This window comes from Xiphophorus maculatus, chromosome 3, assembly GCF_002775205.1.
Source record: "Xiphophorus maculatus strain JP 163 A chromosome 3, X_maculatus-5.0-male, whole genome shotgun sequence".
NCBI classification, from domain to species: Eukaryota; Metazoa; Chordata; class Actinopteri; order Cyprinodontiformes; family Poeciliidae; genus Xiphophorus; species Xiphophorus maculatus.
In genome coordinates, this window is record NC_036445.1 from 22,985,410 (window position 1) to 23,000,485 (window position 15,076).

At 36.6% G+C, this 15,076-nt stretch overlaps 1 protein-coding gene across 3 annotated transcripts in view; it reads right to left on the reverse strand.

Annotated features, from left to right (window-relative positions):
• LOC102225915 (RNA-binding motif, single-stranded-interacting protein 3-like) overlaps nt 1–15,076 on the reverse strand; it is a 130,938-nt gene that overhangs the window by 62,542 nt on the left and 53,320 nt on the right. For all 3 annotated transcript variants that reach the window (XM_023331250.1, XM_023331248.1, XM_023331249.1), the window contains exons 3-4: nt 14,835–14,893; nt 4,238–4,329 (exon numbers count right to left, since the gene is read on the reverse strand). In XM_023331250.1, coding sequence (XP_023187018.1) covers nt 4,238–4,329; nt 14,835–14,893 — 151 coding nt within the window. The remainder of the gene's footprint in view (nt 1–4,237; nt 4,330–14,834; nt 14,894–15,076) is intronic.

Genomic DNA, 15,076 nt, shown 5'->3' on the forward strand with positions numbered 1-15,076 from the left:
AGGACCAAGCCATTTTTCTCCTGTGCTATGCTGTCATGATGGAGTCCTTGGATCATGTTTTAATGTATGAAAATGTCTGTAGAGCTGCAAATATTCTGTAAGCAATGAAGCATCTTGAAGTATGTTTGAATTGCTGTTTCTTGAGACAAGCAGCAAGAAGCAAGTCACATTGATAATGAGGGTTAAATGTGGGCTTAACCTCTACAAATGTGATAGTTTGACCCTCCTATCACAACCTACAAATCATTAAACCAATATAATTTCAGATGCGTCTGCTTCATTTTCATGCCACATTTGTCCAGTCTATTTGGAGGCCGATCTAAACGAGGAAAGAACTTTTCATAAGTTAATTAAAAAAATAATAATCTTGCACTTTATATCCTGTCATTTGTCTTTTAAAATCTGAAACTTTTTTCAAAGATGGATCTGCTTACCTAAATGTTGTCAGTACATAACCAACTCCAACAAGGAACACGTCACGATATTCTGAGACTTTAAGATCTAACAAAAAGAAGAACTCTTAAATTTAATTGGAGAATAAATATAACAAACAGAAGACAAGCTTTAGTCTTCTGTTGTGTCCATATACATTTAGCACATATGAATGTATATGGGAACAAGATGGAAACGGCTTGGTTCTAACTGAACCTCCTTAGTGAAATGACAGTAAAAACAGCAACAAAAATGTGCTTTACTCTCTATGGACGTGGATTTGAAACTGAATCAGTTGTTTAAATTTGGATAAATCTGTCAAACTATTTGCACATTCTTCAGTGATAACTACCTCAAGATGACCTCCTGTCTTTTAGAGCCTCAAAGTCTTTCCAGTTCCAGTGCAACCTTTACAGTCCAGATATTTCTCTCAGAAGCAGAACCTCCTGAGACTGAGAATGACCCTTTGGCTCAGCTTCATCATTTCCAGTCGCAAAGTCGAAAATATCAAACCAACCCAGAACTAAAAGAACTTCAGGGGATGTTTGTAACGGAGCATATTGTTTTACAGTCTTCCTGATCATATTTGCAGTTTTCACAAATCTCATCCTTTTTCCAGTTTGAATATCTTGAACAAGTGAGGAAGATGCCTACTGACTAATGTCAAAATTTAAATGGCTGATCAGTTGATCTGTTGTGTTGTTTAGCTTATTTAGCTCTCAATCATTTTTCATTGCTCATAAAAAAACATAAATTCTGCTGTCAGAAACATTTCTGGTCGTGAAAAACATAAGACATTATGAGTAAAGTAAGGGAGCGCCATCCATCACTGCTATTAGGATAAACCTGTTCTAAAACTACAGTGGGAAAGCTACAATTAGAACAGCTATGAAGAGGTTCACTCCAGACACCCAACCCATGCAGATAGTCCGACTAATTAACAAGTTACTATTAATAAAAAAAATAGCTAAATATTGTATATAGCATTAATTTAGTTGTGCTAATCATTTAGCAGCTCTGTGACTCATTTTGGTTTTCTGTTTTAAATAAAAGCAGGTACAACAAGTTCATGGCAGGCATTTTCTTTAGATTTTGTGGTGAAATTTACGTTTTTCATTAGTAACTTGACAGGAAGAAGAGCAGAAAGAGAGGCCATGCAGTAAGACATACAGTAAAGAGCCCAGTTCTGTAATAGTACATCGATTAAGGACTACAACCTGAATATGATGGACCTGCTCTGACACAGTGCCACACAATAACCAACTAAAGTTCTTTTTTTTTTCTCAACACATCTCAAAGCAACAGCATTTTTACTCAAGGTTATTGTACTCTCACAATCTCACATCAGACTATACTTAATGAAGACAATTTAAAGAAATAATAAGCATTTTTCCCAGCAGTTTAATTAAAATCAAGATTCAGCGAAACCCAATTAGCGTACTAACACAAAATGCTACACGCTGGAACCGCATTTGAGTTAGCTAGCTGCACACTGCAACAAAACTAGGTGGGAAATGAGTGGCTTTCTCCATAATTAGCTCATGACACAGTAAGAAGTATGTGTAATTTCATTTGGAATTGACTTTTTGCCCTCTATTCCATCTCTCTGGAAAGCCTAATCCCTGAGGCGTTGTAGGGGTCTTCTTTCTAGAACACCCGCTAAACACATCCCAACCCCTCTGCTGCTAATGCTCGCGCTCCGAAATCCGTTAGGAACAAAATGAGAGATGGGAGGCTAATGAAAAGAGGTTTAATGGAAGGAAATGGCAAAGGTGGCCTAGAGGTTTGCTGCTGTTTAATGCGGTGGGATGCTCCAGCTGCCTGAAGACTGGCCCATCTTAATTGTACTCTTCTGCCTCAGAAAGGGAAGTATGCGGCAATAAAGTTACAGACAATTTACGCTGAATTTAATTTTCTTGGATTACCCAACCTCTTTCAGTGTCTATTGAAACTTCCTTCAGGTGGCGATATAAAAACCATCAGCCATCATGCTTTCTGAAGGAATGTCCCATTTATCAGTGTCATATTTTAACCACCTCCTAAATTGGGTGCCAGTGGATAATGAGAGGAGTAGTATAAATGTAAGGGATAATGCTAGAACATGGAATTCAGCCATATTATCATGACACCAATACAAGGCTTCCACGTATATACAGCTGATCTGTGTTACTACTGGATTTTTGGGGGGAAAACGTCTTTAAAAAAACTTCTAAAGTTCCCTTCAATTTATTTTTACTGTAGCAACTATTTGAATTCTTAAAAGTCACTGACCACCCCTAAAAGAAAAAAAAAAACTAAAACTTTTTAACACCACCCATTTATGTTTATTGGTACACATCTATCTATCCATAAATCCATTTCTTACCTATATTTTTTTCTTCACTCTTTAGGAACTCTCAAAATGTGACTGTGTTCTCAGCCACTAATATTGCACAGTTAACTGCCGTCTAAAATTCCTTTGTATTTTGAAGCTATCATCATAGACCTCGGAGGAAGATTTGACCATATCTATGCAGGAGGTGTTGGACAGATTTTTAAAAAATCTTTAGGACCCAATATCTCTCTAATAACTGGATGATTTTCAAGTGGACCATAATGATTAGAAGGAGTGAGTCGGTCTTGCTAATGACACCATAATGATTTTGTGTGTAAAATTCATTGTCTTTGAGGAAGTCATTAAAGAATCTGACATTGCTCAATAGGCGTTTATTTGAAAAGTGTTTTATATCTGTGGCTCAGCAGCTATCAGACGGGACGCAGTTCCACCATGACCCCACTTTTGAGATTAGTGAGTTTGCTTAAGACTTATGTGAAAGAACAATAAAGTAACTTAAGTTCCATTTACATTGCATCATGTCTTTTCACCTCTGTTTACATTTTGTTTCACTAAGACTATAAACTTCAGTGTGTTTTATTGAGATTCTATGTCAAAATAGGACATAACGGTGAAGTAGAAGGAAAATAGTATTTTTTGTGTGTATGGCATATGACACACATGAAATTAAAGAAGCAGAGATCCACCACTAAGTTGGAAAAATGCCAACATAACAACCATTAGTCTCCCACAAATTGGGTCTTTACAAAAAAGTGGCAAGAAGAGAGTCCGCTACTGAACACACCACTCCCATTTTGAAACAAGTTGGTGACACTGTCATGCTGTGGAGATGTTCTTCTTTCATGGCATGGATACAGTTACTAATTTGGGGCAATATTTAAAAACTGATATTCACAGATAATTTTCATCCAATCTGACTGAGAACAAACCTTTGTTGTTGTTTTCCATTTTTCTTCAGAAACAGGCACAACTTTGTGTTTGTCTTCCCCATAAAATAAATCTTTTCGGTTTAAATTTCACAAAATGTGGAAGGGTTCAAGAGACATACAAATGCATGTTCAATTTCTAAGTAAAACAGAAGAAATAGGAATACTACATAGGAAAGCTGATGTACATAGGAGCAAAAAATAAAGAAACTATAGGATGTAGGATGGTTTCCAATTTTACTGTCTTGTAAAATTCTTGAATAATGTCAACACAAAAATATACATTATGAAATTCACCAGTTGCACAGTATGCTCTTTGACTCAATGGTAATGGCACCAGTCAGTCCAATATGAGCAACCATAACATACAGTAAGCCCAAAAATCACTGTAGAAATGTTTATCCTCTATTGTAAAATTTAGGTAGTCTTCTACATCCATAAACATAAACTCTTGTTAGCTTTATCAAAACCTCCAAATACCAAAACAGCGCATCACACCCAGACGTTCACCAGACCAGAGGGAGTGGGGTGAGATGAACCTTACCTTCGCCATCTGTGCCTGGACTCCACTGGCTTTGAGCGAGGCCACAGCCTTCTGGGCTGCCGCAGGGCTGTCAAAGTCCACAAAGCCATAGCCTGCAAACAGAAAACCAAACAAGAGAGGTAAGAATGAAAAAGAAAAAAAAATGAAACCAGTGATGGGAAAGACAAGTAGTTTTAGGACAAAACAAAACAAAAAGAATGAAAACAAGAAGCTAAGGTCAAAGAGAATTCTCAAATATGTTGGCAAGCAAGTGCAATTCTGCTCAGGAAACAGATCTTATTTTGTCTTCAGCAAGCTATAAAATGATTTAATGGGTCAAAATCAAGTCAGGTCACATATTTCATGAAAACGTCAAACTGGCTGATTTAGATTTTAGCCTGCAATGATAAACAGATTGATTTTTATGTTTGATTGGGGATTCAAGTTTCAGCAAGTTTCTATTTTTTGTACAGCCTTGTCAATGTTTAGCTATATGATTACATTTTGTCATTTGCTAGCATCAGTATTGCATTTCATGGAATGTCACTCTGTTTCTGCACTTTATATATTTCCAGTTTTCTTTGGCTGTTGTTGTTTCTTTTTCAAACAAAGCACATTATTTATTTATTTATTTATTTAGTCTCTCTTAGTGTCTGTGCATCTGTTAGAGCTCGGGGCTCCCGGGACATGGGTTGGGCCCTACAGGAAGATCTGGAGGACAAAAGGTCCGAACACACTCATAAATCTCCACTTTCAGAAATAGTGCCTGTCCTGCTTTACTAGGTCACATGGCTGAAAGCTGGGAAGAGATGTCAACAGACAGGCTGTCCTCAGTCTCTCTGAAATGTAACAGACAGATGGGGTGCGCTTGTGTGTTGAAAATGTGAGCAAATTACGAGAACCTTATGCCCCACGGATGAGGGCAAAACAACAACATTCGAAAAGAACAATAACTCTGACTGGGCTGAGTCCTAAAACAAGTATGCAAACCTTATGTTTACAGTCTAACTTGCTACAATTTTCAATAAAAATGTCCTTAGAATGAGGGATTTTCTCTTGTACATTCACCCATACACAAACATTTCACTCGTAACATCTGTTCCTGTCTTTCTTTCTTCCTTCTCCCTAATTTGGAGCCACACTCTGTTTTGCTGATAAGCAGCAGATTTTTTTCTTCTTTTTTAATTGTTCAAAGGCAGCAAGCTGCTTTTATAGCAAGATCTGCCCTGCGCATGCAAATATTTATACGCTGGCTAATGAGAAACCCATAATTTAGCCAAAATAGGGTTACACGACCTCAGAAAAGCGGATACATAAACATACAAAATACATTTTCAATTTACTTTGACCTGTAAAAACAAGCACAGATACAGATATAAAAAAAAAAGAATAATAAAAATATGGTCTATGTGCACAAGAATTACAATGCTGCTTATTTATCAATTTTAGTGCAAGAAGAGCGACAAATCTTACCAAGATACCAATGCACACAGCATTTATCACCTTGATAAAATGTTCTTATTTTATTCCACCGGATTTTGAAAATGTAGGCATTTCTTACACTGACGGATGAGTTACTGTTTAAACACAGAGGATTGATTGATTCAGCACATAACATGTATGCCAGGCTGATTTATTCCTGTGTAGCCTGGATAATGTTCTCTGCTTGAAAATCGGTGAAATGAATATGCCTGAATGATTAAAAAATAATGCCTAATTAAAAATTTAGAGCAGGAAAGCTTTAAAGTCTCCATTAAAACAAAAACAGACATGATTCAATAAATAGCTGTTTCCAAGTCTGTAAAACCTTTAAATCTCTTTTCTAAATAATCCATTCATCCTTGAAGGACAAGATGGTTCCTATCTCCAGAGGTCAAAAGGTGAGAGGCAGGGTACAATCTGGACAGGTCACCAGTCTATCACTGGGCAGCATAGAGACACAAATGCCCATATAAGAACAAATAAGGTTCAAAAACCACACACTGTGGTATGAACCAGGAACTTTCTTGCTGAAAGGCAACAGTGTTGCTAACTGAGCCAATGTTGGACTCCACTTTCTAATTAGGCACAGCTTTATTAATATACAAGTACTGAGAAATCTGTTGCTGAGCAGAATCAGTCTATTTTACACACAAAATGAGTTTTTAACCTCCTGAGACCCTGCATTCTCATATGAGGACATTACATTTTTGTAAACACAGATGTAAATAATAACATTGATTGAATGGTCTTATCGTCACACAGATAGACCCAATGTCCTCGTCTGAGGACATTGGGTTTTGAGAAAACCACTTATTGTAGAAAGCTGAAATTTCATTTTTAGGCCAATTGGGTCCTTATGATCCCAAATGACAAGGAGAAATGTATATGCAAAAACAGACCCATTGTCCTCATATGAGGGCATTGGTTTTGACATAGTTCAAGAGCACATAGAAAGCTAAAATTTAATTTCAACTAAAATTAGGTCATACTAATCCCAAATAGTAAGGAGACATAAAAAATGCACATCAAACAAAAGCCCGGGTCTCAGGAGGTTAAGAATAAATTAGGTGTTGAAAAATAAAGTAAGAAAAGGTCCAACAAACGTCTAGGAACAAAACTGTACCGTACTTTGAATGATGGCATGTCAGCTATTTATTCATAGAGAGCTACGAGACTTAATCAGAAAACAGGAAGCTAAACGGACCAACAGTAAAAACGCTCTGTTTTATTCTTTTGGTGAGTCAAGTTCAATCTGTTATTGAGAATGTTGAATTTGGAAATGTTGGCAGAGTTTAGACAATCTCACAGTTAAGGCAAAGGTCTGATACAACCCTGGTAACGCAGACGGCTTGCATCGAATAAGCATGGTAACCACAATAATTAATGATATAAAATGCTGAAGGTAGTTTAAAGCTACAGAGCCAACTGCTCTCTCCCACAGTGTGACATTGCTGCAATGGATGATTGATTATCCATGATGTGGAGGCTGCCTAATGTTTTTATGTAGTAACAATAAGTGAATGAATGATTTTACACTTCAGGAAAATAATGCTATGTTCCTTGAAATATTAGGGTAGACACATGTTTTTATGAATGAATGGCAATTGCAGAAAAAACTATAATACTGTACCTTGTAATATGTATATAGAGTTTGAGTTTTTAGCATTTAACAGTTATATTTATATGGATTGTTCCATAACATGAGGGATTGCATGATATTTGCAATGAGGGTTGATGAGCCAGGTCTGTAACTTTCAGTTGTTTATGAGAAAAGGTTGTTATTTTTTTAATAAAGCATGCATGCATATTTTACATCACGGATAATTTCATTTTAAATTAACAGAGAAAAATTAATTTCGCTGCTGATTATAGTTCCTGAAAAAAATGCTAGGTGGCAGATAAAAGATATATAAAAATTATTTATTCTGCTCAGTACATCTCTACTTATTATCATCAGCATTTTCAAATTAGGTACATTAAATTAGGTACAAATATTTCATGGCAGCTGTTTGAGTTAGGTTGTCCTAGAGTAGTTTTTGGGGAAAAAAATAAATGTTTAACTTTCTAATTACATATTCAAGTACTGCTAGACAACGAGTCAAATATTTATATAGTGTCATAACTTATATTTTGCAAATAGTTGCACTGTCTTTTTGATTTTAAGAGCCCTCAATTTTTGCAATAATTGTTCTCATCTGGATTCACACCTGAAAGATTAATATATAAAGTGAATACAGTAAACTGCTTTTAAATTAGTTCAAAGCCATTTCGTTGCATTGGCTCACAGTTGAGAACAAAAATAATTGCTTTTCAACAAGGCAGTGAAACTAATGAGAAACTAATCAGTAGTATTAACAGTGGAAACAACACACACAATAACAGATATGGAAAATTTATGACTCGAATAAACATAGAAAAGTCCACAACATATTCCTGAAATTCAACTATTGCACTCTGTTTCATTGCCCTTGAGTTCCAGCTGGGCAGAGCAAAATCATTGTCTGATAATTCAAAATATGTCTGCTTGCTCTCATCTCGTTTAGAATTTCAGTTTCACTGATACTAAAAGACGCATCTCTCTAGGATTTAAAGAAGGCAGGGTAGATTTGAATAGCTTTGAAACTGAGGTGTTTAGCTCTGAGTATTTTTTAAATAATCGGTAAAGCGATAACTACAGCGGGTGAGCCATTCTTTTTCATTAGTCAGGACTGAAGGTGCCGGTAGACTGAAAACACAGCAGTGATTACAACATATGAACTTCACAGCCATGAAACTAGACGCTGCAGATTTAATCTGCAATGTAACCAGGAACCACTTCTGGGAGCAGGTCTGTTTACAGTGATATACCAATATCAAATGCCTTCTCTGTATTACAGTTCCAGAAAATTGAATCCATGTCTCAGGCGTCTGGTACATGCTCCCTAAATAAAATATTGAGTCACTGTAGATGTTGGCATGTAATCTAGTTTCACCCTGAAGGTTTTAAGTTATTCTAAAGACATCTGAGGCTGGCTGTGCTTTTTAAAGCACTTGATCTAGTTGGGTCGGACACAAAATGTTACACATAAATCCAGATGATATTAATATTTCTTATGAGGAAATTTAATTTCTAAGTGTCCATCTCCCTGACATGTTTGGTGGTGCTAAGTAGCCTTGAACTGAGTTAACCACTAGTTCAAAGTCCATTCATCACTCTCTTATGAAAAGGTTTTTGTCTGTGGCTTTATTGAGGTCGTGGGTCAAGTATCAGAAACAGAACAGACCCCAGGAACCGCTGGAGATTCATTGTCTTGCTCAAGGCCCTTTAATCCAGATGGACACTTGCTAAATCTGGAAGCAGATGCTCATCTTCTGTGATGATGGACAACTTAGCGAATCTGAACTCAACATACGGAGCCAATAAAAAAGTGCACAAATCCTTACATATTTCTTCTGGCTTTCCTAAACTACCCTTTCCTGAGAGCACATAATATGAAGTATTGCCTTAAAATACTGTTTATTAAAAGATGAAAAATAAGCTGTCCCAAGCAACATGATCAGGTGGAAAAGTAATGAGCCTCAAAACCTATTGAGCGGTTGTGCCAAACTATCATTATGCATATACAATAACAATGTAACATTTACGCCACTTTGGATGGATTTTGTCCAAATCTTCTTTGTAAAATTGCTTTCATTTGGTCACAATGAATGGATTACAAACTTTAACTATGTAAGGTCATGCCAAAGCATCAATCAGATCGAAGTTTTGATGAAATTTCTCTTTAGGGTTTCCTGGTAGAGAGCAAAATTCCTACATCCAACATGGTGTTCAGGCCGTGAAGCAGCAACACAGCCCCTAAGAGTATATACTATTACAAATTCTTAGGTTTAACTGTATGCATGCAGTTTTTAACCAAAAACATGCTGCATTAATTTTACACCACATCTAACCGGACACACAAATTCCTGAAGACTTTTCTGTAGTTTTGTAAGTCTATGTGTCGTATTTGAGACCTTTCACCCTACTTTGTTCTATTAGATATGATCCATTAAAGTGATTGCTTGTATATACATTTCTGGAAGACATTGTGGCTGTGTGTAACCTGTGAAATTAATTAAACAATGTACTAAATTACAGTTATATTTGAGATTTAACAATGGAGATATTTTAGTCAGATAGAGTTGGTTATTTTAGAGTAGCTTTTTTTACGTTATTTAATTAAATTATTTTTTGAAAACTACATTTTGCATTTACTCACATTATCATTGATTTAATGCTTTTCTCGTAATCTAAATCATGACATTGTGGTAAGAAAAAAACAAAGAAATACTGTATTTTACACATCAAAATATACCCTCCTAACTCTCATCTCAAGTAGTTTTCCATGCAAAAAGACCCGACAGACGGACACACAAACATCACTATAGGTCTCACGCAATCTCCTGAGCGTTCAGAGTCCCTGGTCTGGCCCAGTCACACAGGCCAACCAAGTAGAGAAGGAGACGGTTGGGGACAAGCAGAGAGCAAGAAGTGGGCAGGAGACACTGAGAGGGAGGCTGCTTGTCTCTGGGAAATGGAAATCCTTTCGTATCTAAAGTGGTTTCCTCTCCCTCCCTCCATCCTGTGCTCTGTGCCCGCTCGCTCCATCACAGCTCCCACGCTGCTAACAAGAAAACTGTCATTGCAAACTTGCTGCAAAACACAAGGAAAGTGTAAGAAAATCTTCACAATAGAGTTTTTTTTTTTAGGAAACACTGTTGCTTGCCTTATTAAAACATTTTTATTGTTAGTTTACTTTTATCCTTTTGCCAGCAGAAGTAATACCCTGACAGTGCTTCGATGAGAAGTTTCACTTTTCATGAAGGAAATAATGAATCAACTTAATTCGGACCTGAAAAATGTTTTCAAATGACGGGAGCAGAGACATGCGAGGGGATCATCCAGGCCAGATGGCTTGATGTCATTACCTCTGTGTCTACAAAACAAAACACACCCTCTGTTTCCTCCCTCACCAACCTTCCTGAAAAGATGAGACTGTCTGCTAAATCATCAGTTTCAAAGGGTCGCCTTCCTTTTCTGTCAGCCTCAGGTTATTTTTACCCCCTCCTGCCGCCACTCGCTACATCCGCCCATCCATCCCTCTCTTTCCAAGAGAACTCTCCGAGCCAATTTGTACGCTCTTAGTCACGCTAGGCAATTATCTTGTCCCCACTGAATGCCTTTGCAATCAAACCAACACTTATCCGGTTGTACAGCACTCTAATGGCCAACTGATAATGAAACTCCTTCATTGTGAGTTAACAACTGGCTAAGAGATGTATGAAGTCCACACCATGAGCAGCGAAATTGCTTAAGAGAGTTACAGTCTGAAAAATGTGCCTATGTTGCTTCTGCCGCAGCTGTTAGATTCTATCTAAGTGGAGCATGGAAATATAATTAAAAGTGCAGCTTGATGTAATGCGGTAAAATTTTGCCACCTTCCTAAAATAGTTAAGGTAAAGTCTTTTTTTTTTTTTTTGACAAAATCACTTTTGGCAATTATTTTTAGGAATGTGATGGGTTTTTTTTTTGTCATTTCTTAAAATGCATGTTGAGTAACAGTATAAGGATACAGTGCCAAAATAATTTCTGGTTTTGAGATAAGTGATTTAGTGCTAAAAAATATATCTTCAGCTAATACTGCTTTAGAAAAAAAATCCTATATTTCTTATATTTTGATTAGTTCGACATGTTTGGTAAGTCACATCTTCAAGAGTCTGACTTCATTAAAAAAGTAATTTCAATAATGTTTCAAGACAAAAAAAACTAAACATACATACTTTCCTCAGTTTTAAATTATCTTATGAAAACTGTATAAATTTTTTAATTTTCAATATTTTTGTTAGCTGTATGCTTTACACTTTGATTATTTGTAATCTTTTGTATTTGTGAAACCAGGAATAAAATTAAGCAAGAACAAAAACCACCATTATTCCCAGGGCCATCCATAAATTAACCTACCGATGACTCCAATTGTCAGGAAAACAAAACATAATAGCTTCATTAAGTTTTCTATTTAAACCTTTGCTTGAAGCATTACAAAAGACTTTCATAGTGCTTGGGAAAAAAATAGAAAGCACAATATGTACCATTATTTTAAATAGAATTGCCCAGTGCATTGTCTATTTTCCGTTAATAAAATAACTTAAATGAAACAATTTAATTCCTTTTCTCCTGGTTTGGGAACACTCAGGCCCTTCTCTAAATACTTTAAGTTGTGATGGAAACAAAGATAATGATGACTTATGAGAGGAAACAATTTAAGGCAGTGGACAGTCTCCTCAGGAACGGATGTCTAGTTTCCCATGAGGTCACACTATGAAATGTTCAGAAAAATGACCAAACAACAGAGCCGCACTCAGGACCCCACCCTACTTACTAAGGCTCACAAGGGGCTGTGAAAAAACAGTAAGGGGGAGAAATGTCTTAAAGGAAAAGTATAAGCATATTAAACAGTATATATTCAACAGTATACATTCAAAAGAAGTTGTTTCTGGTGGCTTTTAATAGGATGGCAGTGAAACGCTTCTTTTCTCTATGTGAAACTTTCTTTGCAAACTTGCAAAACGAACAAACCACAAGAGGTTTGGAACAACATTGTTTGGACAGATGAGGACAAAACGGAGGAGTTAGGCGGTGATTCATTGTACCGCATTTTCAAAACAACACCAAAACCATTCAAACTAGCTGTCGGGAACGATGCTGCAAGGGTTTTGATTTGGACTTGTTTCACAACCACATGATTGAAAATCATGCAGCCACAGAGCTGAATATAGACTCCACTGTGTACCTGACTAATCCTAAGTTAAATTTGAGACCTTCTGGCTGACAGCTATAGTTTGGCTGAAGCTGGATTAGGTGACTGGACAATTAAAACCCCTTCACAGTCATTTAAGCATGATAAGCTCATGAAGAGGGGGAGTATTATTTCCCTTGGTGTAGTTCTAGAGGTTAGTGAATATGAACTTTGAATTTCTTTTGTTTTTACAGTTTGGATCTCAGGGCCGGCACTGAGCTATCAAAACGTCTTATCCTGCCATGGTACAGTTAGGAAAATAATCTCATCCCACACAAATAAATTAGACCAAAATGTATCTGGGTTTTGCTTATATTTTTCAGAGTCCTCAGCGCCCGAGACCGAGATCAAATGCGGTCGAGTCCGAGACCATCAAAAAACGGTCTTGAGACCAAGAACGGTCTCTAGTACTACAGCACCACAGCTGAGCACTTTAAATGAAGTAGGAAAATGGTTAGCAAAAGTCAATAAGACAATTTTTTGTTTTTTTTAACCAAGTATTCTTGGTTAAGAAAAATTAAAATGACTGCAGACAATGACTGAAACAATAAGAAACAATAATACTGGAAAGTTAGGTCGAAGAAAAACATGTAGCTGAAAAAGATGCGCAGGCTGCAGCTATTAAAAGTCTTGTGCTAAGCCACACCTTAATAATGTCATAAAAGCCTATACTTATGAGAAAATGGATTGGGGAGTTGCTAGGAGCCTAGTAGTCTCTGAAAGTAAATTTTCTATCTCATTTGGAAAGGGAAGTTTCAAAGTCTGAAAGAAGAGTGAGCATGTACAGAATAAATTGTGTGTGAATTTCATGAAGTCCAAATTTTACAAAATCTTAGAGGGCCTCATGCTTTCTTTTATTGACAAGCTTCATAGCAATGCTAATTTCGATTACAAGCGAGACTTGGCACCTGGCTAAACGCTGAAGGTATCAATACCTGTTTTAGTTATTATTATATTACTCAGTCTGACAGCAAAGCAAACTTGCGTGACCTAAGTACCACAGAGAAAGTATAAGGGTTAAGATAGTTAAGATGAAGAAGAGTGACACCAGACCCAACTGTGAAGATAAACTGTAGGCTGTTATTAAAGCAACCTACATTTGCTTTAATAACAAGCAAATTTAGGTTGCTTAAAGTAGTGGCACAGACTTTAAGCAACCTAAAAAGCAGTGGTACAGACTGATCTAATCTATGGAATGTTGCAGTAATTCATGCAAACGGCCAACTACAGAATGTAAATACATTTTAGCACCAACAATCATCTGAAATAACATGCAGCATTCAAAATCTATCACATTGCATATAATGGATGTTTATCAACTAAGTTTAAATTTTTAAATTGATTTAGTGAAATAAAATAATTTTAATGTTTTGTTTTTTTTCAAGAGGCATCTGTATGTTCACATTTCACTGAGAACTTTTAATTACTTATACTAAATGTGGAATGATAAGGGAGGTGCAAAGGTACCACTTGCACTTTTGGGAATCACCAAAAGTGTAAGAATTGAGAATTTTAGAAATACCATCAGAGCCAATTACAGAGGGATTTCCTGTCGCTGAAACCGGAAACTCTGATTACAGGGCATCCGTGATGTTGTCCTAAAGCATATTGATGCACCTCTGAGAACAGCCCCAGCAGATGAGCTGTAATCATGGTGAACACACGCTCACGGGTGCCTCTTCAAAAGCAGATGACAACAATCCCTCTGATTAGTGCTTTGTTCAAACCACTTTAACAATCAGACAGACGGTTCTCAATAGACACTTATGTGAACCTCACTGACTATTGAAAACACATTGTGGCTATTTTATGTCCTTCATTTTGATTTGGCCTGTGACAACAATGCCCACATCTTCCTTTCAAACGCTGCTTAACTTTGAGCATCATCAGGCAGCGGACTAGAAATCACACATCGGCTTTAATCAAGTAATATACTCTTAGTCCATTGTTTTGATTAGTGGGTAACATGGATTCTATGGCAGTCAGCACTGCTGTGCTGTAAATCTAATACAATCCTAACGTTCCCTCAAACAAAACTTGAATACAAACACGCCGACTTTTTTTTTTTTGCAATAACTTTTAGGCTGTGATTGATTAAGGGATGCAAAAAGTGCAAAAGGAAGGGATTAATGAAAGAAAATACCTTCCCAGCAAAACACATTGATTAGTCTGCCTTTAAGCCGCCAAAGAACCTGCATTTTTATTGATTTTTTTTTTTTTTTTTACAGACTCAAATCCCGTGTCAGCATTCAGTTTTTTCAGGTCTATTCAAGGCTACAAATAATGCTCACTCCAAAATCAGTCTACGGATGCTCACTCACCTTTGCACTGATTAGTGTTTTTGTCCAAGATGGCCTTTGTTGACACAATCTTCCCGTATCTATAAAAGAGAAAGAAAGACTTGTGAAACATTTTTGATCAACTTCTTAGCCTCCTTAAAACTCTCGTAATGAGGGAAGACCTAATTTAATTCCAAGTACACCACATCTAAATAAAAAAACAACTTCTGGCCTGTTGTTGTGGGTAATGGTGGCAAAACTGTTCCATAGGTCTTGCACATTTT